Genomic DNA, 27,397 nt, shown 5'->3' with positions numbered 1-27,397 from the left:
CATCTTCCAGATTCACTGAGACTTCTTCCGTAAAGACAGAAGAAAATAATTCATTAAGTCTCTCCACTATGGCCTTATCTTCACTGAGCACCCCTTTTGTGTTTAAATCTTTTTATTAGCTCTGAGCACCCCTTTTACTCCTTGATCTGCCAATGGACCCATGGATTCCCTGGATCGGTAGTATAGAATGTTGCTACTATTTGGGTTTTTGCTATGTATTTGTGACCTGGATTGGCCACTGTGAAGACAGGATACTGGGCTAGATGGACCATTGGTCTGACCCAGTAAAGCTATTCTTATGCCCTTAAATCCAGAGAGGTGAAAAATTTCCCTGGCTCCACTAAAGCAATAACTGACTGCACAGTCTCCATGTGGAAGTGGGATAGCTTGAGAGCCATGTTGATGGACTTGAGATCCAGAACTGGTCTCCAGTCTTCTGAGTCTCTTTGGGAACTATAAATTATATGGAGTATCTGCCTAAACCCAATTCTTTGTCTGGTATGGGTTCTATGGCTGCTAGACCAAGCAGCCTCTGCACTGTCACTTGAACTTTGACCACTTTTTCTGGTCTATTAGAGAATCTACAAAAATGTCTGGGGCCGAAAGAACCTGAGTTTGTACCCCTCATGAATAATCTCTAGTACCCAATGGTCTGAAGTGATCCCTGCCCACGCATTTCAAAAAGCTGTTATCCTCCCACCGTCTTTTGGAGGTCTGGTGTCATAACTGCTTCTTGGGAGGAGTTAGGTGAGATCCTGAGGACTGAGGGTGCCTGGCACCCTCAAATCTTTGTCTTGTACCTAGCAACTATCTCTGGACCAATGTGTTTCCTGAATACTGGCAAACACACCTAAAACTGTGAAAATTACCTCAACCTGAACCCCTATGGATTCTTGATCTGCTGCCTGGTAAAGATTTTGGTTTGTGATCATGTACTCTTGCCATGAGGTCATATAGATCTTTCCCAAAAAGCAATTGCCCTTTAAAAGATAACTTGCTAAGCTTCGCTTTGGAGGAAGAGTCTCGCACCCACTGCCTAATCCACAGCATCCTATGGGTACAGGTAACAGGCAGAAACGTTGCTCAATATCTGAAAAATATCAAAGAGAGCATCTGCCACATAATCCACTCCAGACAGGAGAAATTGCAGAACCTTCCCTCAATCAGCCTCTGGGTCACGTCGCAAGTTTGAGTGCAGGCACATGCTACTTACAAAGCTATTGCTTTTAATCCCACAGCCATGGTCTCAGATGGCTTCTTGAGAACAAAATCCAGTCTGCAGTTTTGAATATCTTTCAACACCACTCCACCTTTGCTGAGGAGAGAGGTATGCTTGGTTACCTGCACCATCAGGGAATCCACCTTTGGTGGGACAAATAGCTGGCTGAACTCTGCATCCATTGGGTAAAGCTTCACCATGGCCCTGGTCACCCAAAGAGGTCCCCCTCCAGAGTCTCCCAGTGGTCCATTAACATCTTAGTAATAACCTGATGCGAGAAGAAGCATGTGGACTGAGTTTTAGTGCTGTTCCGCTGAAGACTGCAGAGTCTCTGTTTTTAAATCTCAGAGACTCCATAATTATCTCTGGTAGTGCTGAGGGCTTAAACAGCCTGCTCACAGTCGGGTCTTCTCCCAGAGCCTGAGCATCCACCAGATGTGATACAGAATTCCCTGCTACTGAAGATCCAGACTGGGAAAGCAAGGGCATGGAAACTGAGTGCATTTAATCCTAGTCCTCCTCTGACTGAATCCCACTTCTTCCATATGGCTCATTTGAGGGGAAATTGACCTTTGGAGGGGAGAAACCCCAGATGCCTTGAATTTTTTGATTGGGTGACCAGAAAGCTGGATCGAGGACATATGCTAGATGTAATTTACTTAGATTTCAGCAAAGCCTTTGATTCAGTTCCTCATAGGAGGCTGTTGAACAAACTTGAAGGGCTGAAGTTAGGACCCAAAGGGGTGAACTGGGTCAGAAACTGGCTGTCGGACAGACGCCAGAGGGTGGTGGTTAATGGAAGTCGCTCGGAGGAAGGAAAGGTGAGTAATGGAGTCCTTCAGGGTTTGGTGCTGGGGCCAATCCTGTTCAATATGTTTGTGAGTGACATTGCTGAAGGGTTAGAAGGAAAAATGTGCCTTTTTGCAGATGATACCAAGATTTGTAACAGAGTAGACAATGAAGAAGGAGTGGAAAATATGAAAAAGGATCTGCAAAAGTTAGAGGAATGGTCCAATGCCTGGCAACTAAAAATTCAATACAAAGAAATGCAGAGTAATGCATTTGGGGATTAATAATTGGAAGGAACTTTATATGCTGGGAGGAGAGAAGCTGATATGCACGGACGGGGAGAGGGACCTTGGCGTGATAGTGTCCCAAGATCTAAAGGCGAAAAAACAATGTGACAAGGCAGTGGCTGCTGCCAGAAGGATGCTGGGCTTTATAAAGAGAAGCGTAGCCAGTAGAAAGAAGAAGGTGTTGATGCCCCTGTACAGTAAGACCCCACTTGGAGTATTATGTTCAGTTTTGAAGACCTTATCTGGCGAAGGATATAAGAAGACTTGAAACGGTCCAGAGGAGGGCAACGAAAATGATAGGAGGCTTGCGCCAGAAGACGTATGAGGAGAAACTGGAAGCCCTGAAGATGTATATCCTAGAGGAAAGGAAAGACAGGGGAGATATGATTCAGACGTTCAAATACTTGAAGGGTATTAACGTAGAACATAATCTTTTCTAGAGAAAGGAAAATGGTAAAACCAGAGGACATAATTTGAGGTTGAGGGGTGGTAGATTCAAAGGCAATGTTAGGAATTTTTACTTTACGGAGAGGGTGGTGGATGCCTGGAATGCGCTCCTGAGAGAGGTGGTGGAGAGTAAAACTGTGACTGAGATCAAAGAAGCGTGGGATGAACACAGAGGATCTAGAATCAGAAAATAATATTAAAAATTGAACTAAGGCCGGTACTGGGCAGACTTGCACGGTCTGTGTCTGTATATGGCCATTTGGTGGAGGATGGGCTGGGGAGGGCTTCAATGGCTGGAAGGGTGTAGATGGGCTGCAGTAGGTTTTAATGGAGATATTGACAGTAGGAACCCAAGCACAGTACCAGGTAGAGCTTTGGATTCTTGCCCAGAAATAGCTAAAAAGAAAAAATTTAAAAAAATTTAAGTTGAATCAGGTTGGGCAGACTGGATGGACCATTCGGGTCTTTATCTGCCGTCATCTACTATGTTACTATGTATAGCATATTTATAAATTCTGGAGGAAAGCTGTACCCAGGATGCCTCTAGGTCACTCCCATATCCCTTTCTGGGATGAATTTTCACTTTTTCCAACTATTAATTATTTTTATAGTGCTACCTGATGTATGCAGCACTATACAGTCACAAAGACAGTCCCTGCTTGAAAGAGCTTATAATCCAGTACAGAGTCACAAAGATCATCCCTGTTTGAAAGAGCTTACAATCTAAACAGACAAGACAGACAAACTAGTACTTTTGGCTTTGAACTCAAGCCATCTAGGATTCAAAATTCCCAGGGGAACTAGAGGGGGCTAAATCCGAGGCTGCTGTTCCCGTCTCACGTTCCACGTTGGACGAAGAACATGGATGGTCCTTGGCCCACCATCTAGTGCAAATCAGAAGAACACTGATCTGAGCAGTACATCCCACCTGATTTTAAGCAAAACTGTTTATTTTTTTTAAGGCAGAAAGAGGATTTTATTTTCAAATCAGGAAATCCATGATGGCTACTGCAACAGTGATTTTAGCACCAAAAACGGTCCATGGGAGCTACACTAGAGATCAAAAACTAGCGATTTTGGGATTTTATAGTTTGGGGACCCTAGCTCTAGTCCCACAACAAACAAAATCACTTTCTAAGAAACTTCCCTCCCCAATTTTTTGCCCTAGGCTGTCAGCCTTATACTCACTGTGCCATGTTTGTGCTGGGAGCTGCTTGGACTGAAACTGCAGCCAGAGAAATGGGAGAAGCCTGGAAACTGGAAAGCTTGCTTCTTCTGACTGTCATTCAGACCCACCAACTGGCCAGAGACCTTAACCCCTAGTGGAACCTGCGTGCGCAGTGAGGGGGAGGAAATGCAGTCAGCTTTGATTCAGGTTAAAAAAGCCAGCCACAGAGCTACTCAGCCTGCGCTCAAACCCACTGTTGATGGAACCTGGGGTGAGCCTTGCTTCCAAGGGACGATTCCCAAGTTCCCGGACTATTAATGCAGGCCGGCCCAGTGGGGGTGCACTGCAAAGCAGTCTGCCCCTTGGTTATAGACTTCTGATCTCAGAGTCTGAGCTTTCCCGCAGCCATAGATGTCCCAAGCTGTGAGCCTCTGCAGCACTAACAAAAAGCCTTACGATTGGATGAAAATTATGCTAATGAAATGAAAAATGAACTCAAGCAGATCAGGCAGGCTTCTACTATCTCACATGTAGAAAGATAAACTGAAGAGGTACAGGACAATTGAGTGATTGGAGGCAGAGCAAAGAAAATGCTAATGAGGTTCTCAATATATATCTTGTGGAAAGGGACTGACTACCCAAAAGTTCAGGAATGATATGCCTATTGCACTAAAAATCAGAATGAAAGCAAGCTTCAAGGGAAATGGATCCCAAACCCCACAAGTTCTAATGGAAGTTGGTTGGACAGGAACCCCAAAGGTTGCCTTGCCAGCTGCAGATGTCTGACTTAGCGTCTGGATCCTCTCCCAGGCAGAACTGGACTTCTCCAGCACCAGAAAGCTTTGAACTCTTTGACCCCCCCAAATAATAATAACAGATTATCAGAGCAGATCAGAATCACGCCTTCTCAACTCACTTGAGAAGGAAAAAATTGAAAGGGGCTGTACAGCACTGGAGAAGAAGGAGGAGCCGAAGAATATAAATTTCATCCTTCTGCAATCAATTCGTGAGTATGGGAATATCACCTATTGTCAAGACTCATATATCCTTTGCACCAGAAAAGCACTATGAGTACCAGACCAACTGATTACTTTCATGTCTTAGCCAAACTGAATTATATGCTCACAATTTATGCATTTTTCTAATGAGATAAAATGAAGTTTTTAAACAAAATATATAATCTACTGCTGGCAACACCATTAAAAATAACCATGATTCTGCTAAGGAATAAACTACATGACAACTTCTAACCCTTAACTTATCTGGTTTTATTCCAGCTGTTGTTACAACTTTATTGCACTACCATCTGCCAAAGTGGACACTTGCTCTTGAAAGGACATGTTTCAATAAACTGACTAGTCTCTAATGTGCCACTAACTTTGTCATTTTTGGTACTATAAACATGCTATCTCTCTGAAAGCCTTCTCACTGTTGTCTACTTTATCTTATAATATGTAGAACAGAATGTCATTCAGAATCTTACTTTGAAGCGCTGGGTAAAATGGTGCCATCTGCTTGAGCACTAGTATCACTGTTGGTACATCTTTTCCACGCAACATACTTAGAAATTCAGGTGTAAGATTACTAGAAATTCTTTCCGTTTTGGATGTTCCCGAGGAACGTGGTAAATCCTTATATGAACTAAGCAGAAGATAGGAAATTGAGACAGTTTTAGTATTCATACATGACCTTCAATAAAGAAGTTTAGCAAAAATTGATTTAGTAGTAATACATACTTTGAAGACAATTTTTACATACCTGTCATTATATGATGAACCACTTTCTAAATTGGAACCCAAATAGTGTGCAGAGTCAGCAGAAGGATACACTGCTTCTCGGTCTGTTAGACCACTTGTATTATGTGCCAATTCGTGCTTCCAAGCTTCACTTCCAGGTGCATAAGACATTGAGTCCTCAGAGACTACAGTTCCACAAGGTTGATTATAGAAATTATAGGCACTAGATGCTTCTGTAGAGTAATATGGATAAAGGGAAGACCCAATATTAAGATAACATTCATTCAACCAACTACTGTTTCCAGAAGAAAAGTTTCCTTTGTCATGTAGAAATGGCTCAGTAACTTTGAATATACTTTCTTTAGGCTCATCAGATCTTCTTTGATCAAAGGCTGAAGACACAGTGTTGTATTCTAATGTTAAATCATCATATAGGGATGACGTTTTCTCGTTAGTCTGGTAATGTAAATAATCCGTAGGCGAACTTTGGTTGGAAGGAGGAGATTCTTTCTTAGTTTGGTAAACTGGTGAATGTGAAGGTGAACTAGATGAGGAGGAGGAACTGCTAGAGGAGGAGGAGGAGGAAGAGGAAGAGGAGGAAGAGGAAGAGGAGGAAGAGGAAGATTCTTTATTTGATTCTGAATTTGTAGATGGACTGGCATAGGGAGATAAATATTTTTTAATAGTTTGATAATGTGATGAATAAATTTTCAATGATGATGACTGTGCAGGAGTAGATGAAATAATTGGAGTCTCTTCTTTTATTCTACTTTTCTTCTCAGGTTCTTGTTTTTGGTTAGCATTTCCTGAAATTATACAAAATTGTTAAATTATTAAATTTAACTGCAATGAAACCTCAATGTAAATGGTAAAATATGATTTAAGCTTAGATCAGAAGGGGAATAAAATATTTTCTTCTTAAAATTACTGATATTTCAAAGAAAAAAAAAGTTAGAGATAAAATTTCTACAAAACTATGAACTTTAGGTTTATTCACAATAAACATAGGGCTCCTTTTACTAAGGTGCGCTAGCATTTTTAACGCACGCAGGAAATTACCGCGCGCTACGCGACTAGAACTAACACCAGCTCAATGCTGGCATTAAGATCTAGTGTGCATGGCAATGTAGCGTGTGCTATTCCGCACGTTAAAGCCCTAACGCAGCTTAGTAAAAGGAGCCCATACTCTCTAACATTGTTTCTAATTTTATATTATTTTCATAATGTTAACACCAAATTATCCTTAACTATTTAGTCTGAACTAGAAGAGAAGCTTCTTTTAAATGGAACTTTCAGTAGTACCCTTCTCTGGAATGGACAATAGCAACCCCACCTCCACTTGCATTACTGGACAATAAGGTCCTGATTTTGCAAAATGCATCTAAAGTTAAGTGCCATTTAGGTACCTAAGTTAGGCGTCCTTTGTAGAACTGCACTCAGCGGAGTTCAGCACTGTTTAGGCATCCTTTAGAGCAGTGGTTCCCAACCCTGTCCTGGAGGAACACCAGGCCAATTGGGTTTTCAGGCTAGCCCTAATGAATATGCATGAAGCAAATTTGCATGCCTATCACTTCCATCATATGCAAATCTCTCTCATGCATATTCATTAGGGCTAGCCTGAAAACCCGATTGGCCTGGTGTTCCTCCAGGACAGGGTTGGGAATCACTGCTTTAGAGAATCAGGTTTTATGTGAGATTTAGACATCCAAACAATGCCCTTAATGTTATAATATTTTATTATTATGTTTATGCTGTTTTTCATTATAATTGTAATACTAGGAGTTTGATCTGTTTAAACGCTTTTATTTATTTCTCTTCCATCAGAAAGAGTGACTGGGATTCAAACCAGCAACATTAGGCTAGAAGGTTATATGTTTAACCAGTGTGATACAGAGTGAGCTACATAGCAATTGTAAAACTAGGGGCTACTTTTACGAAGCCGCATTAGCTATTACGCGCATTAAACCGCTAATGCGGCTTCGTAAAAGGAGCCCTAGGTCTTACAGGCATTGTAAGGAAGTCTACTTTTGAGCATAGTTTAGGCTTCAGATAGACCCGAGTTCTATGGACTTAGGCACAGTTTGGATGTTCTTAATGTGATCTGCTAAATAGCTCTCTGGGGTTTTATTGTTGCTTTATTAAGCTCAAAATATATTTAATAAGCCACCACATAAGCATGGCACATCAATACAAAGATACTGCATGCAAAACCTTCTATTTTTCTGGGCAAACAGCAATGTTATTTGCTATTTAGAGGGAAAGATCCATTAACTGAAGCACAACAGCACATAAAAAAAAAAACATTTTTATTTTCCTGCTAAAAACTACCCTTTTTTTCCACTAAAGATTGCTCCAATGAGGTCATTTTTAAAACAGGTGGATTCAGCAAGTAAAGCACATAACAAAAATATATAGACTGCATACATAACTTCATTTGCAAAAGGTTAAAAACAGATACAGACCTTAGCATGTCTTCTACTTCATTGCAAATGGAGGTTTGCAGCTACACAATGGTGACCTCATTGTGAGATCATCAAGGTGCACCTGCAAGGTAGAATGCTACGATTAAAATATGTGCTGGGGGAGCAGGTTGGGATTTGAACTTATGACCTCTGTGATATGATATGTAAACTTATGACCCCTGTGATATGATAGCTTAGAGATCTGCTAAGCTATCATATCACGGGGCAGTCAGAGAAACCTGCCTGGAAACTGCTATAGCTCAATAAATAAAAGCCCTGTGCTCCACTTCCAGAGGTCATAAGTTCAAATCCCAACCAGCTCCAAAGGGCATCCCTCCTGACATATTCATGCGGGGGGCATTGGGGGGAGCGTCTGGTGGCAGGAGGGAGTGGGCATCCCTCCTACCATTTTTTGGGGTTCGGGGAGGGAGGGGGCGCTTTATCGGGGGGAGAGGGTTTTTTTATTGGGCAGATATTTTGCGTAATACACATTAAAAAAAAAATGGCAGAAGCCCTGACAGCAGTAACAGGAGCTGCTTCTCCTGTCACTACTGTCAGGGCTCTGCACCAACTCACTGAGCGATCGAGTTAGTGAGTTTGCATGCAAATGATTTGCACCTCTGTGCAAATCATTTGCATGCAAACTTGATAGTGAATCAATCGCTGTTTTAAAATTGGCCAGAGAATCAGCCAACAGCAAATGAGTCGCTATCTTTAGTGAATCTGGGTCTCTGTTCTATGTTAATACCTTGCAAGTATTTGAATGTCTGAATCATATCTCCCCTGTCACTCCTTTCCTCTAGGGCAGGGGTGTCCAACCCACGGGCCGCATGCGGCTCCGCTCGTGCTCGAGGGTGATGCAATGTTTTCCTCTGCCACCTCCGGGTGTTTACTGTCATGCCGGCTCCCTCCTCCGTCTTACTGCAGTGTTTGCTCAAAGCCGAGGGCAGCGGATCCTATGTGCCTCTTGCGGCTGACCTTGAAGTGTTCCCTCTGACATCGGAGGGACGGAGAGGGAGGGAGAAGGGTGTGTTGGGACTTGAGAGGGAGGCACTGCCCGAGGCTTTCAGCAAAAAATGATTATCAGTGAAGAGGGAGCCAGCCTGAAGGTAAACACCCGGGGAAAAGGAGGGAGAGAGATGGGCGTGTTGGGATTTGAAACTCAAACTGAACACAGAAAAAACCAAATTTTTCCTAGCCTCTCCTAATGAGCAGATAAAAGACAAGATTCACGTGAATGGCAAAGACTATGAAATTGATCAATCTATTAAAATACTAGGGGTTACCCTTGACAGACACCTAACACTAGATAAACACACTGAGCTAATGTTCAAAAAATGTATCTCTACTCTCTGGAAACTTCGCACCATCAAAAAATTTTTCGACGAATCATCCTTCCGTCTATTAGTACAAGCCTCCATCCTGAGTACTCTGGACTACTGCAACATCATATTTTTTGGAGCATACAAAAAGTCCCTCCACAAACTAAGATTAATCCAAAACACTGCCGTCCGTCTCATCTTCGGACTCAAGAAATGGGAACACATCTCTCCATATCTCCAAACACTCCACTGGTTACCAGTTGAATCCAGAATACTTTTCAAGTTTGCCTGCATCAGCTTCAAAGCGATATTCGGGATGCTACCATCTTACCTAGCGTCCCAATTCCTCACCTCCTGCCCAAAAAAGACCTCCTGCAGAACAAACCTCTTTACTTACCCATCCCTGAAATCATGTCACTACAAGAAGTACCTAAACAGAATGCTTTCTTTCCAGGCAGCCCAACTGAACACATGGCTAGCAAAACCAATACTCGAAGCCACATCATATGCTGACTTCAGAAAATCTCTGAAGACCCGTCTCTTCAACTCCACCCAATCTCTCCCCCCCCCCACCAGTTATAATCCTCTCCGAAAGTCCTCCCTCCCCTTTCCCTTCCCCCAATGCTTATGCTGTACCTCTCTCACGCACATTGTAGAAATCGAACTGTAAACAGCATTGATCTCTTGTAACTGTTCATATTGTATCATATTGTATTGGGTCCTGTACCTTATTGTAAACATCCGATAACTGTTCCCTTGTTTCTATCTTGTACCTTATTGTAACACCCCTGTACCGGCTCTCTTTGTAGTATCCTGTATCATATCGTAAACATCCTGTAACTGTTCTCTTGTTAACATCTTGTACCACTGTAAACACCCCAGTACCTACTCATTTTGTATTATCCTGTATCCTACTGTTAACACTGTACTCTCTCCAGACACGACTTTCACTGTAAACCGCTTCAAACTTAGGGTATAGCGGTATATAAGAAATAAAATTATTATTATTGAGAGAGAGGCGCTGCCCGCGGCTTTCAGCAAAAAAAAAAAAGACTAGCAGTGAGGAGGGAGCCGGTTTGAAGGTAAATACCCGGGGCACAGAAGGGAGGGAGGGAGGGAGGGAGAAGGGCGTGAGACTTGAGAGGGAGCACAAACTTAGGAAAAATGATAGACGGAAGGAGGGAGGGGCACAGAATGAAGGGAAAGATAGAGGGGAGCATGAGCCATAAGTTGGAAGAATGGAGGGAGTGAGGGAAAGAGATGCAGAGGTGAAGGAGATAACAGAAAGGGAGAATTGGGTGTCTAAGAGAGGGAAAGAGATGGTGCAATTGGGGTGATAAAGAAAGAGGAGAACTGTTGAGTAGAGAGAGGAGGGACAGACACAGAGAGAGAATTATTGGACATGGTGGTGGGAGAGCAGTGGGGTAGAGATGTATGGGTGCAGAGTGAAGGGGAGATCATGCTGGGCCGAGGAAGCCTTCTGGACTTTTTTTTTTTGTGGGGGAGGGTATTAAAAGAAATGCCAGGTTGGGCATGGGGGAGAGCTTATGGTACCAGAAACAGAGGACAGAGAGAGAGAGAGAAAGGTGGTGAACAATGGTCTGAAGGGAGAGAAGTTGGACCTGGGGTGGTGTGGAGGAAGAGGGAAAGAGATCTTGAAGGGAGAACTGTTAGGAAGAGAAAGAAAGAAATGGTGGACCTGGGAAAGGGAGGCAGGGGGAGAGATGGGATGGGGCAGTTGGGAAGAGAAAGGAAGAAAAGTTGGATCTGGGGATGGGAGGGAGGGAAAAATGTTAGGCCTGTGGATGGAAGGCAGAGAGATGCAGCATCTTTCTTTTTTTTCTCCATTTCATTGTTCAGCATCAAGGGGGGAGGGAAGAAGAAAAACAGAGAGGGAGCAAAATGTTGGACCATGGAGATAGAGGAGGAGAGATGGAACCATGGAAGGGCAGGAGGGAAGAGAGATGGGGTAAGACGATGCAAGGGGATGGAAAGAAAGGGACAGGGAGTTATAGCCTGACTAATGGAGAGAGGGAGGGGGAATTCTGAAAGTGGTGAGCCATGTGGATGAGGTCAAAAGGGAGATGACAAGATGAGTGAGAGAGCAGTGAGTACAGTGGTAGAAATGTGGTAATGGGGAGTAGATAGATGGGAATAGGAGGCTGGGAAAGGAGTGAGATGGGAAATGGAAGAGCTAGAGACAGAGAAGATGGAGAATTGAGAGGTGGCTGAATATTTAAAAAGAAGAAGGGTGAGAAAGGAAGGCAAGATTTGAGTGGGAAAGGAGTGAGATGGGAAATGGGAGAACTAGGGACTGAGAGAAGATGGAGAATTGAGAGGTAGCTGAACATTTAAAAAGAAGAAGGGTGAGAAAGGAAAGCAAAGAGTGAAATGGGAGAGCTAGGGGCTGAGAGAAGATAGAGAATTGAGAGGTAGATGAACATTAAAAAAAAAAAAAGGTGAGAAAGAAGGCAATATTTGAGTGGACAGAGGTAGAAAGAAAAAGTTAAGAAAGCTGAAAGGAAAAATCAATGCGTTATAGACAGGCATAAGAAGGAAATGGAACGAGAGAAGAGGAGAAAAAAATGGACAGCAGACACTGGAAAGAGAATTAGTTGAAGATAGAGAAAAATCAGAAAGAGAAACTGGGACCAAGATGATGGAAAAACAAAACATCCAGACAACAAGGGTAGAAAAAATGGTTTTATTTTGAATTTATTAACTGGAATATGTCAGCTTTGGGATATGTGCATCATAATTATTTTTGTATTCAGTGGCGTAGTAATATACAGCTGATTTGGGGGAGGGATTGGAGCCCAAAATTAGTGGATGGGCACCAAAGTTTCTCCCTGCCTGAGTGCAATTTATAAATACTTAAGCTAGTGGGGATTCCCAAGCCTGCCAACTGAAGACATCTTCCTCCAGTCTGGCAACTCAATATCCTCAAGCTGCCCCTGCTTTCATGCATGCATGAAAGCCAAGGGGGGGGGGGGGCAGGGAGGAGGGAAAGCAGCAGCTCTGCAATATTGCTGCCAGCTGCAGAACTTGGGAAGTTGGAGGGGGAGGAGGTGGCTGTCAGTTGGTGAGGCTTGGGGATTCCTACCAGCTACAGCAGGGGAGATATTCATTTTGAGGGAGCCTAAGCTTAAAGTGGGAGGCCCAAAAAAGTAATAATATTTACTCTGATATAAACGATCCTCCACGTGCGCTGCTGACAGCATCCCTGCTCTGATAAGGCTCACCTGTGAAAAGGTTCACTGTAGCTGTAATAGAAGTGAATGGGAGAACCAGGAGCATGCATCCCTGCTCATCAGATTGGAGATGCGGAAGTCTGTGGCTGCTCCCACTGTCAGCGGTGTACATGGAGGATCACTCAGTCAGGGTAAGTATTACTGCTTTTTTGGGTTCCTCTCCACAGTGTCCCTTTAATGAAGGGTTTTTTTAATTAGATATGTACATCTTTTATATTAGTGATTACAAATTTGGGACCTGCTCAACCTTTTTTTGGCTCATCAGCTAGTGTTAGTGTTTGTGTGGCCCCAGATAATTTTTTTTCAGCCAATGTGGCCAAGGGAAGCCAAAAGGTTGGACACGCTTACTCTAGGGTATACATATTCAGGGCTTCCAGTCTCTCCTCATATGTCTTCTGGCGCAAACCTCCTATCATTTTTGTCGCCCTCCCCTGGACTGCTTCAAGTTTTCTTATGTCCTTCACCAGATACGGTCTCCAAAACTGAACACAATACTCCAAGTGGGGCCTCACCAATGACCTGTACATGGGCATCAACACCTTCTTCCTTCTACTGGCTACGCCTCTCTTTATACAGCCCAGCATCCTTCTGGCAGCAGCCACTGCCATGACACATTGTTTTTTCACATTTACATCTTCAGACACTATCACCCCAAGGTCCTCTCCCTGTTTCTGCATATCAGCCTCTCACCTCCAAGCATATATGGTACCTTCCGATTATTAATCCTCAAATGCATTACTCTGCATTGAATTTTAGTTGCCAGATATTAGACCATTCCTCTAACTTTTGCAAATTCTTTTTCATCACCGTTCCCGCACTGTCCCCGTGAGCTCGTCCCTGTCCTGCGAGCTCAGTACTCATCTCTGCCCTGTTCCTGCAAGCTCGGTCCCTGTCCCTGTCCCATCCCCCCAAGCTCGGTTCACTTCCCTGCCCTGCAAACTGTCAAATCCCATCCGCACAAGCCTCGAATAGTTATGATTTTATATTAAACTTATTTTATTAAAGTGTAAAAAGAGACAATATTCTGTACAATTGTCATTTTATAAACACAAATAATATAGAGCAAAGATCAACAAAACCCGTCTCCCCTCCCTTTCACATAGTAACATAGTAGATGACGGCAGATAAAGACCCGAATGGTCCATCCAGTCTGCCCAACCTGATTCAATTTAAATTTTTTTAAATTTTTTCTTAGCTATATCTGGGCAAGAATCCAAAGCTCTACCCGGTACTGTGCTTGGGTTCCAACTGCTGAAATCTTCATTAAAACCTACTCCAGCCCATCTACACCCTCCCAGCCATTGAAGCCCTCCCCTGCCCATCCTCCACCAAACGGCCATACACAGACACAGACTGTGCAAGTCTGCCCAGTAACTGGCCTAGTTCAATATTTAATATTATTTTCTGATTCTAAATCCTCTGTGTTCATCCCACGCTTCTTTGAACTCAGTCACAGTTTTACTCTCCACCACCTCTCTTGGGAGCGCATTCCAGGCATCCACTACCCTCTCCGTAAAGTAGAATTTCCTAACATTGCCCCTGAATCTACCACCCCTCAACCTCAAATTATGTCCTCTGGTTTTACAAATATCCCTTTCACTATTGTGAAAATTGAACAAACCAAATTACTACAGAGACTTATTCTGGACGCTTCCAGGAAACCAGCCACTAAACAATGTTATCAGCAAAAGTGGACTCATTTCTCCTCCTGGTATCTTCTCCATCACTATGATCCACAATCCATTTCAGTTTCACTGGTGCTGGATTATCTTCTTCATTTATCTGATTCTGGGCTCAAATCTACATCTATCAGAGTCTATCTCAGCACTATCACTGCTTTTTACCATACAGTGGAGGGTAAACTTCTCACTGCTCATCCCATGATCTCCAGTTTCATGAAAGGACTTTTCAATGTGAAACCACCTTTCAAACCTCCTCCAGTGGTCTAGGACCTTAATGTTGTTATTTCCAGATTAATGAAGCCTCCATTTGAACCAATGTCGAAGGATCATCTAAAGTACCTTACCTGGAAAGTCATTTTTCTCATCTCACTCACTTCTGCAAGGAGAGTCAGTGAACTTCAGTCATTAGTGGCAGATCCACCTTTCAAAAGTGGTTCTTCGCACACATCCAAAGTTTCTGCCAAAAGTTGTCACTGAATTCCATCTCAATCGATCAATCGTGCTTCCAGTATATTTCCTCAAGCCTCACACCAGAGAAGTACCTCTTCATACCCTGGGTTGCAAGCAAGCTTTGGCCTACTATCTTAGCAGAACAAAGCCGCATAGATCATCTCTTCAACTTTTTGTCTCCTTTGAACCTAACAAGTTGGGGCATCCTATTTCCAAGAGAACGATTTCCAACTGGCTAGCTTCCTGCATATCGTTCTGTTACACTCAGGTTGGACTGCAACTGAAGAGTCATGACACAGCCACAAAGTTAGAGCTATGGCAGCTTCAGCTTAGATTTACCCCTATTGAGGAAATTTGTAAAGCTGCCACCTGGTCCTCGGTTCACTTTCACCTCACATTACTGTCTGGAGTCTTTCTCCAGACGGGATGGGCACTTCGGCCAGTTAGTATTACAAAATTTATTTTCCTAAAAGACCAATACTCCCACATCCCATTCTGGTTAGCTTGGAGATCACCCACATGTGAGAATATGATGCCTGCTTGTCCTGGGAAAAGCACAGTTACTTACCGTAACAGGTGTTATCCAAGGACATCAGGCAGATATTCTCACAATCCACCCACCTCCCAGGGTTGGCTTCTTAGCTGGCTTACTGAACTGAGGGACCGCACGCCTACGTCGGGTGGGAAGGCACTCGCACATGTGCAGTGCAGGCTGTCACAAACTTTCTGAAAGACTTAAAGTGGCGATGCACTTTTAAAGTGTCCGTGTCAGGGCTCTGTCAGTGAAGTCACCCACATGTAAGAATATCTGCCTGCTGTCCCTGGATAACACCTGTTATAGTAAGTAACAGTGATATTGTGTCAAATGCTTTGCTAAAATCTAAATCTAGTGCTCTCTCTCTCTCTCTTAATCCAACTCTTTATAATTATTGGAAGCTTCTATACTGACTGGGGAGTCAATTCAAAGCGGTTTTCAAAGACATCTGTAATGGATTTTAAACACCGATTCAGATGGTCATCCAGTCAAAATAATTAATCAGATCTGTCTGACAATTCCTGCCTCTAGTGAAACCATATTGCCTTGGGTCCTGTAGTCCATTGGATTCTAAGCACTTTACTTTTTTTGTATTATAAGTGTTTCCATTAATTTACTTACCACAGACCTCACATTTATGGTCTGTAGCTCTTAACCTCTTCCTTACTTCTACTTTTATGGAGAGGGATCACATCTGCCCCTTTCTAGTTCTCTGGGACCACTCTTGATTCTAGAGAAAATAACAGCCAGTGGAGCAACCAGAACATCTCTTAAGTTCCTTCAGTAACCGATGACTCAGTCCCTAGAGCTCACTAATGAATAGTGCCTCAGCAAGTTCTGCTCTGATAAGGCTGTCATCCATCATTTGTTACAGGAGCTAATGTAGGATGAAAAGAGTGCTGAAGGGGAAAGGTATGTGCCAATGAATGTGTGGGCCCCAAAACAAAAGCTGATCTATTGGGCCAGCCCTGGGAATCATAATAAAGAAAGAAAGGTTGATGATGATAAAAGCCAAGAACTACATAGACTTGGGCAATAGACTGTAGAAGTAAAAATATCCAAACAGTGTGCTGCTTACAATGTCAACACAGTACACATTTAAACATCTTAATACAGAACATACACTTTATTAACTGGCTAACCCAGTAGTTCTTAAACCTGTCCTGGGGACCTCCAGCCAGTCAGGTTTTCAAGATATCCTTAATGAATCTGCGTAAGTGAGATTTGCTTATAAAGAACATAGTAGGCAAGCAAATTTCTCTCATGCATATTCATTAGGGATATATATATTTTGAAAACCCAACTGGCTGGGGGTCCCCCAGGACTGGTTTGAGAACCACTGGGCTAATCCATATTCATGTATTTATACAATTTTAAAATTAGTATACCTGGGAGCCCTTTTGACTACTATGACTCCGGTGGCCCGTAGCCGCCTACTTAACTGTTGATACCCCTTTCTATTGTTCTACCCTTTATAAGTTTATCTTTTTCTTTTTGCTATGCAGTTCGATACTGGGGATTCACTTGGAAGGAGAACCTAGGGTGGGGGTTGGGGTAGGGTAGGTAGCTTGGGGTTTTGAGGGGGGGTGTTATCTGCTGTGGGTTTCTTGAAAATGTTTTGGGCTTGTTTTACCTATTATGTGTATTGTTACCTGTTTAATTTCTTTTGTTGAGCTCAATAAATATATTTGACTATAAAATTATTAATTTTCTCATTAAATTTTTAGTACTATACCTGAACTTCTTTTGCAATCATCCTTCTTTTGGTTTGCTCCAAGTCCAGATATTTGAGAAGTATTAACAGTCGCACTCTAAATAAAAAAAGAGACAGTAAATTATAGAGTTAACTTAATTTATGTTAAATGTATTTCTGAATGTTGGACATTCTAAGACAGCACACATGTATATTCTAACACCAAGATCTTCCTGAGAGAAATTAAGCAACACTTGGGAGCAGAAACTGTAGAACAATACCATCTGCTGTCAAAAAATGATAAAGAAGGTGGTTATATTGTTCTCAATTTCATCAGACAGCTCAATCACATTTTTTTTCATCAGTTATTTTATATGCAAGTGGTAACATCTGTTATTTTCTGCTAAATGATAAAACAAAAATATCTTAAATCAGTGAATACATTGGTTAAAGAGGGGGAGCATCACTTCATAGCAGACTGTCAAGAAATAATGCCCAACTGGTCCATCCAGTCTGCTGGTTGTCTGTGTACACTAGTGCTGCTTGATTCAGGGAAAAAATTTTCAATTTGATTCAGCCTATTCAATCGATTTTTCGATTAAATTTTCCTGCCCAATTGGGTATTTTTTTTTTTTTTAACATCCTGGTAGTTTTTATTTAGCCTTTTCACCCACCCCATCCCCTTTTTGCTGTCTCCAACTCTAAAACACGCTTGCTAACACTAGCTCTGGCAGGATGTTGTTGTTGTTAGGTGCCATCAACTCATACTTGAGTCCTAGCGACTTGATGAACTGCAGATCTAAAAAGAAATCATTTTTGTGCTAGTCTAGAAAGCTCCTCCAGCATCATCCTCATGGTTGTTTTCAATGTGTCCAGCCATCTGATTGCAAGTTGCCCTCTTTGCCTGGTTCCTTCGAACTTCCCAAACATGATGTCCTTCTCCAATGATTTCTCTCTTTTGATGGTATAACCAAAATAAGACAGTCATAACTTCATCATTTGGGCTTCGAGTGACATAGCTGGTTTGATCTCTTCCAGAATCGATTTGTTAGTTCTTCTGGTGGTCCACGGCACGCCTAAAATCCTTCTCCAGCACCAAAGCTCAAATGAGTCAATCTTCTTTCTGTCTTGTTTCTGTAGTGTCCAGCTTTCACATCCGTAACTGACCACTGAGAAAATGAGTGCATGGACAAGTCTGATCTTCGTTGGAGTGTTTATTACCTTCTTGCCTTTGAATACTTTGTCGAGAGTCTTCACTGAAGAGTGATCAAGTACTATTCTGTGGAGTATTTCCTCCCTACTAGTTGCTTCCTTGTTTACAAAAGAGCCCGAGAGACTGGAAGGTGGCAAATGTTATGCCAATCTTCAAAAAAGGTTCAAGGGAAGATCCAGGAAACTACAGACCGGTGAGTCTGACCTCAGTATCGGGAAAGATGGTAGAGGCGCTGATAAAGGACCGCATCATTGATCACCTTGACCGACACGGTCTGAGGACCAGCCAGCACGGTTTCAGCAAAGGCAGATCTTGTTTGACGGACTTGCTTCACTTCTTCTAGGGAGTAAACAGGCAGATAGACTAGGGCGAACCGGTCGACATTGTATATCTGGATTTTCAGAAGGCGTTCGATAAGGTTCCACATGAATGACTACTTCGGAAAATTGCAAGCCATGGAATCGAGGGTGAAATACTCACGTGGATTAAAAACTGGCTGGGGCATAGGAAGCAGAGAGTTGGGGTAAATGGATAATGCTCGGACTGGAAGAGCATCACCAGTGGGGTGCCGCAGGGCTCAGTTCTTGGACCCGTGCTCTTCAACATCTTTATAAACGATCTGGACATTGATACGACGAGTGAGGTGATTAAATTTGCGGACGATATGAAGTTTTTCAGAGTAGTGAAGACACAGGTGGATTGCGAAGATCTGCAATGTGACAATCAAGTTTGAGAAATGGACATCGACATGGCAAATGAGGTTCAACGTGGATAAGTGTAAAGTGATGCATGTCAGTAACAAAACTCTCATGCACGAATACAGGATGTCCGGGGCGGTACTTGAAGAGACCTCCCAGGAAAGAGACTTGGGAGTTCTGATCGACAAGTCGATGAAGCCGTTTGCGCAATGTGTGGTGGCGGCGAAAAGGGCGAACAGAACACTAGGAATGATAAAGAAGGGGATCACAAACAGATTGGAGAAGGTTATCATGCCGCTATACCGGGCCATGGTGCACCCTGGAATACTGCATCCAGTACTGGTCGCCATACGTGAAGGAGGACTTATGAGGAGAGACTGGAAGACGTATGAGGAGAGACTGGAAGCCCTGAATATGTATACCCTAGAGGAAAGGAGAGACAGGGGAGATATGATTCAGACGTTCAAATACTTGAAGGCTATTAACGTAGAACAAAATCTTTTCCAGAGAAAGGAAAATGGTAAAACCAGAGGACATAATTTGAGATTGAGGGGTGGTAGATTCAGGGGCAATGTTAGGAAATTCTACTTTACGGAGAGGGTAGTGGATGCCTGGAATGCGCTCCCGAGAGAGGTGGTGGAGAGTAAAACTGTGACTGAATTCAAAGAAGTGTGGGATGAACACAGAGGATTTAGAATCAGAAAATAATATTAAATATTGAACTAAGGCCAGTACTGGGCAGACTTGCACGGTCTGTGTCTGTATATGGTCATTTGGTGGAGGATGGGCTTCAATGGCTGGGAGGGTATAGATGGGCTGGTGTAAGTCTTAACAGAGATTTTGGCAGTTGGAACCCAAGCATAGTACCGGGTAAAGCTTTGGATTCTTGCCCAGAAATAGCTAAGAAGAAAAAATAAAAAAATTTAAATTGAATCAGGTTGGGCAGATTGGATGGACCATTCGGGTCTTTATCTGCCGTTATCTACTATGTTACTATGTTAGGACACGGTACTACTTGAAAGGGTCCAGAGAAGAGCGACTAAAATGGTTACGGGGCTGGAGGAGTTGCCGTACAGTGAGAGATTGGAGAAACTGGGCCTCTTCTCCCTTGAAAAGAGGAGACATGATCGAAACATTCAAAATATTGAAGGTAATAGACTTAGCAGATAAAGACAGATTGTTCACACTCTCTAAAGTAAGGAGAACGAGAGGGCACTCTCTAAAGTTGAAAGGGGACAGATTCCGTACAAATGTAAGGAGGTTCTTCTTCACCCAGAGAGTGGTAGAAAACTGGAAGGCTCTTCCAGAGTCTGTTACAGGGGAATACACTCTCCAGGGATTCAAGACAAAGTTGGACAAGTTCCTGCTAAACTGGAACATATGCAGATGAGACTGGACTCATTTACAGCACTGGTCTTTGATCTGGAGGCTGCCGTGTGAGTGGGCTGCTGAGCACGATGGACCACTGGTCTTACCCAGGAGCAGCAATTCTTATGTTCATCAGTTTCTGTGTTCATGACATTAGTCTTGTTTATGTTCAGTTCTAATTCCATGTTTCTCAGCTTTGACTGTTCTCAGTAGATACAGCATGTCTTCTTTGCTTCTGGTGATGAGCACTGTATCATCTGCATAGTGCAGGTTGTTTATATTTCGCCACCAACTTTGAAACTGACACTCTCTTCTTTCAAATTTGCTTTTCTGAAAATGATTTCACTGTACAGGTTGAACAGGTAAGGTGACAAGATGCATCCTTGCTTGACATCACCACGTTTTATTGGAAACCAATCAGTGTTGCCGTATTCAGTTCTCATTGCAGCTTCTTAATTTTCGTATAGGGTCTTTATCAGCTGAGTTATATGTTTGGGTATTCCCATTTGCACTGGAGTTATCCATAGTTTATTGTGATCCATACAGTCAAAAGCTTTGCTGTAGTCAATGAAGCAAAGGTATACGGGTTTTTTGTATTCTTTGCTCCTCTCCAATATCCATCTAACATTGGCAATAATGTCTCTTTTTCTTCGACTTTTTCTAAAACCAGCTTGAACTTGCTCAATATATGATTGGAGCCTTAGTTGTATTATTTTCAGCAATATTTTGTTGGCGAGTGGAATTAATGCAAACATTCTGTAGTTATTACAGTCCTTGGTGTCATCTTTCTTCAATCGGCTGGCCATGTTTTTTCTTCCAAATCTGTTGACATAGTCGAGTGAGGGCCACAATAGCACCTTTTGAGCCTTTTATTAATTCAATTGGAATACCGTCGATACCAGGTGACTTATTTTTCGATAAAACTTTAATTGCTGCTATGATTTCTTCTTTTAAAATATCTGGTTCTTTTTCGGCTTCAGTTTCCAGTTAAATTTCCAAAATATCATTCTCATTGCCTTGTTTGTATAAATTTTCCATATATCCTTTCCATCTCTTTTTAACACTTTCTGGATCATTCAATATCATAAAAACTCTGTGGAGTGAAGATGGTTTTCTCTGGATTTTTTTCTTTGTGGATATTTTGGGGTCAATTCCTTTTGTTTTTCATTCAATATCATTACATTGACGTCTTTAAGCATCCACAGTTGAAGTTGGAATTTCTGCCGCAATCTGACATACTGTAATCACAAAACAGAAAAGAAAATTATTTTCTACCTTTTGTTGTCTAGTCAAATTATTCAAATTGTGTTGGTACCATACTCCGATTTCTGTTTGTCTTCTGTTAACTTGCTCACCAGGGTCTCCTGCGCATTTGATGTTTTCTTCTTTCTCCGTGCTCACCATCCATCTTCTTCCATCTCTGTACCTTCCTTTCCACTGCCATATCCAACATCTCTTTCCTACTGTCTACCATCTCACTTCTTTCTCTCGCTCTCCCCTGCCTTGTGCCCTGGGTCAAACCTCTTTATTCTCCATGCAGCATCTCTCCCTTCCTTCCTTCCTTTATCATGTGCAATATTTCCTTCTCTCTCCCCATGTACCATCTCACCCTGCCCTCTACCCAATGTCCAACATTTCTCCCTCTCTCTTTTCCATGCATGTCTCTCTCCCCTACACCATATGCAGAATTTCTCCCTCTCACCCCTTTCTGCCTGTTGCATCTCTCCCTTCCTCTCCTCCAACCCATGTCCAACAATTCTTCCTCTCTTGCCCCCTGTGCAGCAGCTTTCCATCCCTCCCTATTCCCTGTGCAGCAGCTTTCCACCCCATCCATCCTCCTGTGCAGTACTTCCTGACCAACAACCCCCATCTCCCTGTGCGATCTGACATACCCATTGGCCTTACTAAAGCTGCAGCAGTGGTGGCTGGTTGTTAACAGGCAGTTCGCGACCTGCCCTGCCAGGACTTCTTCTCTGCCACATCAGCAGTGATGCGACAGAGGGAAGGCTCTAGTGGGGGAATACCACAAGCAGCCTGTTCAGAGTGCTGTCTCTGCTTACTATTCACCGCCACAGCTGGAGGTACATCAGATCTCACCAGAGGTGGGGTTGGTTACTGAATCGGTGAGCTTTATTTTGGAGGAAAACAAATTGATTTGAATTGATTCACTGAAGTGAATCGGTGAATCGGACAGCACTAGTGTACACTATTTTTGCTAATGGTATCTTCCAGTTATCAGCCATACAAGCCTGCCTTTCTGCCTACAAGAGGTTTATTCATTATCTGAGTTGTTTTTTATCTTATCACTATTACTAAGCACTACTATGTTAGATACATGCAGTGCTATAAGGACTACATAGGAGAGTCTCCTTAATCTTTGGAGCATTAAATTAGCCAACACTGACAAAACAAAGAAAAAAAACCCCAAAACAAAAGACTTCAAGTTAATATGTTAAATTTGGAACATTTATATGAGTTGTAGGTGGGCTTAATCGATGAAAAGGATGATTATAATTGAGTAAAGCTGTAAGAAAAGAGGCCTCTGACCTCTTAAAAATCTATGTAAGAAAAACAAGAAGTGGAGTGGGAGGATGGGATATTAAGGTACACCAGCGAGTTCTCTGAATAATTACTATGGTGTTTATTTTAGATGTATTCATGACATGGAAATGTATATGCTTCCATTAGAGCCTGACTGAATCCAGGATCTTTTGTTTCTACCAAAACCAAATCTGTGACATAAATTGGCTGAAATCAATACTGTAAACAAACCTTTCCCCCCCTCCCCCATTCCATCCCCTTGACCATAAACCACCGCCCTGGCGGTGCCCTCCTCCTTCCTGCTTGACCACCCAAAGGCTCTCACCGGGCATACGTTTAGTGAAGCCTTGGTGGTCTAGTGGCTTCTTTGGGGGCAGGAATGGATCCCAATTGTTCTTGCCCAGTCTATTGCTCCAATCCAAATAGCTGCCGATAATGCCGCAGGAGATCCAGGAACCAACATGCGCAGGAACAAGTCCTCCGCCTGTGCTGTTTCAAACAGAAAATGGCTATCAGGACCTCTTGTGAGGCTGAAGCGGGAAGTCTCAGCAGCCATTTGGATTGGGGCAGGAATGAATGGCATCTGTTCTTGCCTCCAAACAGGCAAGTAGACCACCATGGCTATTTTGAGGGAGTAGCAGCACAGGGCAGGAATGACTGGGGTTGTTTACTGTCCCTGAAGAGACCATGAAACCACCAGGGCTTCACTAAGGTAGGCTGGGAAAGACCTAGGGGTGGTCAGGCAGCAAGAGGAAGGGCGCTGAAGACTGAACCAGTTTCAGCTGAAAATGCACAGGCATTTTTGCCTAAAACTCAAACTTAGATTTTGGATCAGTTTCTGTGCCAAATCTGAAACTTAGTTGAACTAGCTCACATATACTTATTTATGTCATATAAACATTCAGATCTTCATTTTAGAAAAGGAGTAATGTGAATATCCATGCTTTGTCAACATCGAGGGACAAAAAATGCAGGAAAGAGGCATGCAGAGCTATGGAACGACGTTCATGAGCAATTATGGCTAGCGTGGAAATGTCCAGGGCAGGAAATGTAAGAACATAAGAACATTAACAAGCTTCTGAAACCTGTTTTTATGGCACTGATTGTGTTGTTACTGAGTAGAGGACAGTGGCGAACAAGTGTTTGGTCTGACTAGTGTCACTTTATGCTCTGGTTTGTCATGTTAGAACTGGAGAATGACACAGGCAAAAAATGAATCACCGTGCCCGCTTTGTCCCCCTGCGAGCTCAGTACCCATCCCTGCCCTGTCCCCACAAGCTCGGTCCCCGTCCCTGCCCCATCTCCACGAGCTCGGTCCTTGTCCCCGCAAACTGTTAGATCCCATCCGCATAAGCCTCAAATAGTTATGATTTTATATTAAACTTATTTTATTAAAGTATAAAAAGAGACAATATTTTGTACAATTGTAATTTTATAAACACAAATAATACAGAGCAAGGATCAACAAAACCCCTGTCTCCCCTCCCTTTCACAAATATCCCCTCCATTATTGTGAAAACTGAATAAACCAAATTACTACAGAATGCTACATATAAAATTCAAGCTAACAGAATACTTCAGTCACACATGGCAGGAATAATGTTAGGGGAGAGTAACTACGGCAACTGCTCCCTGATCAGAAAGAGAGCCCTAAGCCAGCTGGAAGCTAAGGAAGCACAGCCTGGGCTTTGCGGTTCCCAGTTATGTCTAATACCAGCTCTAGCAGGACACATATTTCAAATCTGAGATATTCTAATCACAAAATATAAAATAAATTAATTTTTTTTCTGCCTTTTGCTGTCTGGTAATTTTATTCTTCAAATCACATTGGTCTCAGGCTTTGGTTTTAGGTTCCTTCTGTCTTCATTGTGGCATGGCTGGCTCCTGAAGGTAAAATAGGCGCAAAAGGAGCTGGGGAGGAGATGCCGAGTCTGACACAGGTGCATTTTTTTTATCCATAGGAGCAAGACTTTTCACCGCTCCCAAGGGGCGGTAAAAGGTCTTGTCCCCATTCCTGCGAGGTGGTAAAATATCTTGTCCCCATTTCTGCAGTAAACCAGTTGCAAATGTCTCTGTTTGCGGATTTACTGCGGTGACCACGGTTTACCGCGGTAAATGATCCCTGTGTCATTCTCTAGTTAGAACCTTAACTGTTCTGCACTGTCTGAGTAGCTTCTAGAACCCATACACTATCCATACTTATCCCCTACTTTCCTCCAAAGGTTCCCTCTCATCCAGAATCCCCAATTTTGAGTCAATATTCTCATCCACCTGTGTGCACTCCCCAGAACAGCCTAAATGTCCCTATGTTCTGTGATTATCCAACTGGCTGTGCTGCTGTGACACCATGTGAGTGCTGGTAGAAGGAATGCTTGGTGACTGGGATCATGCTGGTATTGGTGGTGGAACACAAAGAAAGGGGGTATGTAAAATCCACAAAATAAGTCCACAACCAGAGAGAGTAGATAAAAAGAAAAAGTACTGAGATGACTGTAGGAAGGATGCAAATGAAGATGCTCACAAAAAAATAGCTTAAAAAACTTTAATAAAAATATATGAAACGACAAGGGATAAAACGTTTAAGAGGACCCAACACGGTCAGTGTTTCACCGGTATGCCTTCCTCAGGAGTCCATATGACTTGCTTGCTTATACAAAGATACAATAAAAATAAAACTGCAAAATGCAGTTAAAATCAAGAGTCATCACTGCACAAATTGTGGCCCAAATTATGATATATTTTGGGCCACAATTTGCGCAGTGATGACTTTTGATACATCTGAAGATAACCTTTACCCTTGCCTTTTTTTTTTTTTGCAACAGGAAGCTTTCAGCTTATAATGGCTGTAACTGTTGCTATCAGCCAAGAAGCTATATTACAATGCCTCATCCAGTTTCTCTCAGTGCTCCTCATATTCCTTATAATACATTGCCTTCCCTAGCATAATACAGCAGGTACAGCAAACACTAAACCAATTCTATAACAGAGACAATTTCCCATCTCTCATGGGGGGTCACAGATTGTACCCATGTGACTCTTAAGATAGGAGGCCACCTACCCCAACACATTTCATTCACTAAATATGCAGGTGGTATGCAATGCAGTGGATGAAATCACAGATGTATTTATCTCCTTTCCTGGATAGATCACAGGCAGATAACTACTAGGTAAGGACTGCACTTACAGGCACACACTTCCAGCCACATGGAATTAGCTCCATGTGGCAACCACAATGTATTTATTTATTTAATTCATTTTCTATCCCATTGTCCCCAAAGAGCTCAGAACAGGTTACAGGTTGAACATACATAAAATATATTAAAAAAATACAAAGGAAAAAAGCAACCCCATGGGCAAGCTATAGAAACAAAAACAAGGAAGTGGGGAAGGGACACTGATCAGACCACAGTGGTCTGTCCCTTCCCCACTTCCTTGTTTTTGTTCCTGAACATACATAAGACAGGTACACAAAGGTACTGCAATTCAGTACCCACTACAGTACAGCACAGCACATACTCTTTCCTACTACCCTGATGTTTGCTATCATCCATCCCCCAGAAGAGGCAGTTGATGACCTCCATAGTAGCTCCACAGAAAGAGCAAGTTATCGTATAAAACTTACTGGCCCAGCAGACATAGAAAGAACAACTTTAGCTATCTAGAAGAGGTAAAACTGTGTGCAGATGTTGTTTGCGGTCTTTCATGTGAAGTTTCTAAGTTTATTTAATCTTTGATATACCGTATATCAAATATATACCTAAACGGTTAACAATTCTCAAATGTTATTAAAAAAAATTAGAATGGGAATAAACGGGAGGGGGAGGGGTCTTTCCTTAAACTCAACCACCTCTTTCTACATCCTGCTGTATCTGCTAACTCTGTCTCTACTTGGTACAAATTGGGGAAGGATGAACGGGCTGCTCCTCACCTTGCCTCTCTGTCTCGGCTCTGAGCTTCAGACCTTGGGGAGGAAATCTCCACCCTTATCATTCAAGAATGCTTTGCTAGCGCAGCTAAAAGGTCTCGTAATGCCCTCCTGCAGGAAATGCAGTTTAAGATCCTACATTTCCAGGTGCCAGGGGGTTTGGGTGGGCTGTGGGAGTCTGAGGAGTGTGTCTGCTATAAAGATGTGAAGGGTTCCCTACTCCACTTGCTGGTTGAATGTGAGGGGCTGGGCCCCTATTGGAATGGTGTCTTGTCTCAAACTTTTGCCAGATGTCTGGAAACCCCTATACCATTCCAGCTGTTCCAGGCAAATTGGACTCTAGATATAAAACTCTCCACTGCAAAGGATGTGACAACTCACAGTTATCTCACCAATCCCTGCTTGTGAAGTGAGCAGTAGTGGCTCGTGGCCAGTAGGGGGTGATGTCTATGGGACGGTAATGGAGTGGACATCAGGCCATGATAGTGCAAGTATTTTTGTAGAGTTTTTCTACAAAAGGGCCTGTTTCGTATGATTCTGGGTAACTCTAGTTAGATACAAGCATATGTGTCAGTTAAGGCCACACCCAAATAGAAGCGTACAAAAAACGG

The 27,397-nt window shown here is 42.7% G+C and overlaps 1 protein-coding gene across 5 annotated transcripts in view; it reads right to left on the bottom strand.

The window, feature by feature from the left end:
• Positions 1-27,397, bottom strand: part of LOC117353570 (uncharacterized protein DDB_G0271670-like) — a 507,083-nt gene that overhangs the window by 26,305 nt on the left and 453,381 nt on the right. For all 5 annotated transcript variants that reach the window (XM_033929661.1, XM_033929662.1, XM_033929660.1 and 2 more), the window contains 3 exons: positions 17,084-17,159; positions 5,669-6,452; positions 5,394-5,551 (listed from right to left, as the gene is read on the bottom strand). In XM_033929661.1, the coding sequence (XP_033785552.1) occupies positions 5,394-5,551; positions 5,669-6,452; positions 17,084-17,159 (1,018 nt within the window). The remainder of the gene's footprint in view (positions 1-5,393; positions 5,552-5,668; positions 6,453-17,083; positions 17,160-27,397) is intronic.

Source organism: Geotrypetes seraphini, chromosome 2 (assembly GCF_902459505.1).
Source record: "Geotrypetes seraphini chromosome 2, aGeoSer1.1, whole genome shotgun sequence".
In the NCBI taxonomy this organism is placed as follows: Eukaryota; Metazoa; Chordata; class Amphibia; order Gymnophiona; family Dermophiidae; genus Geotrypetes; species Geotrypetes seraphini.
This window is presented reverse-complemented; position numbering and strand designations above follow the sequence as displayed.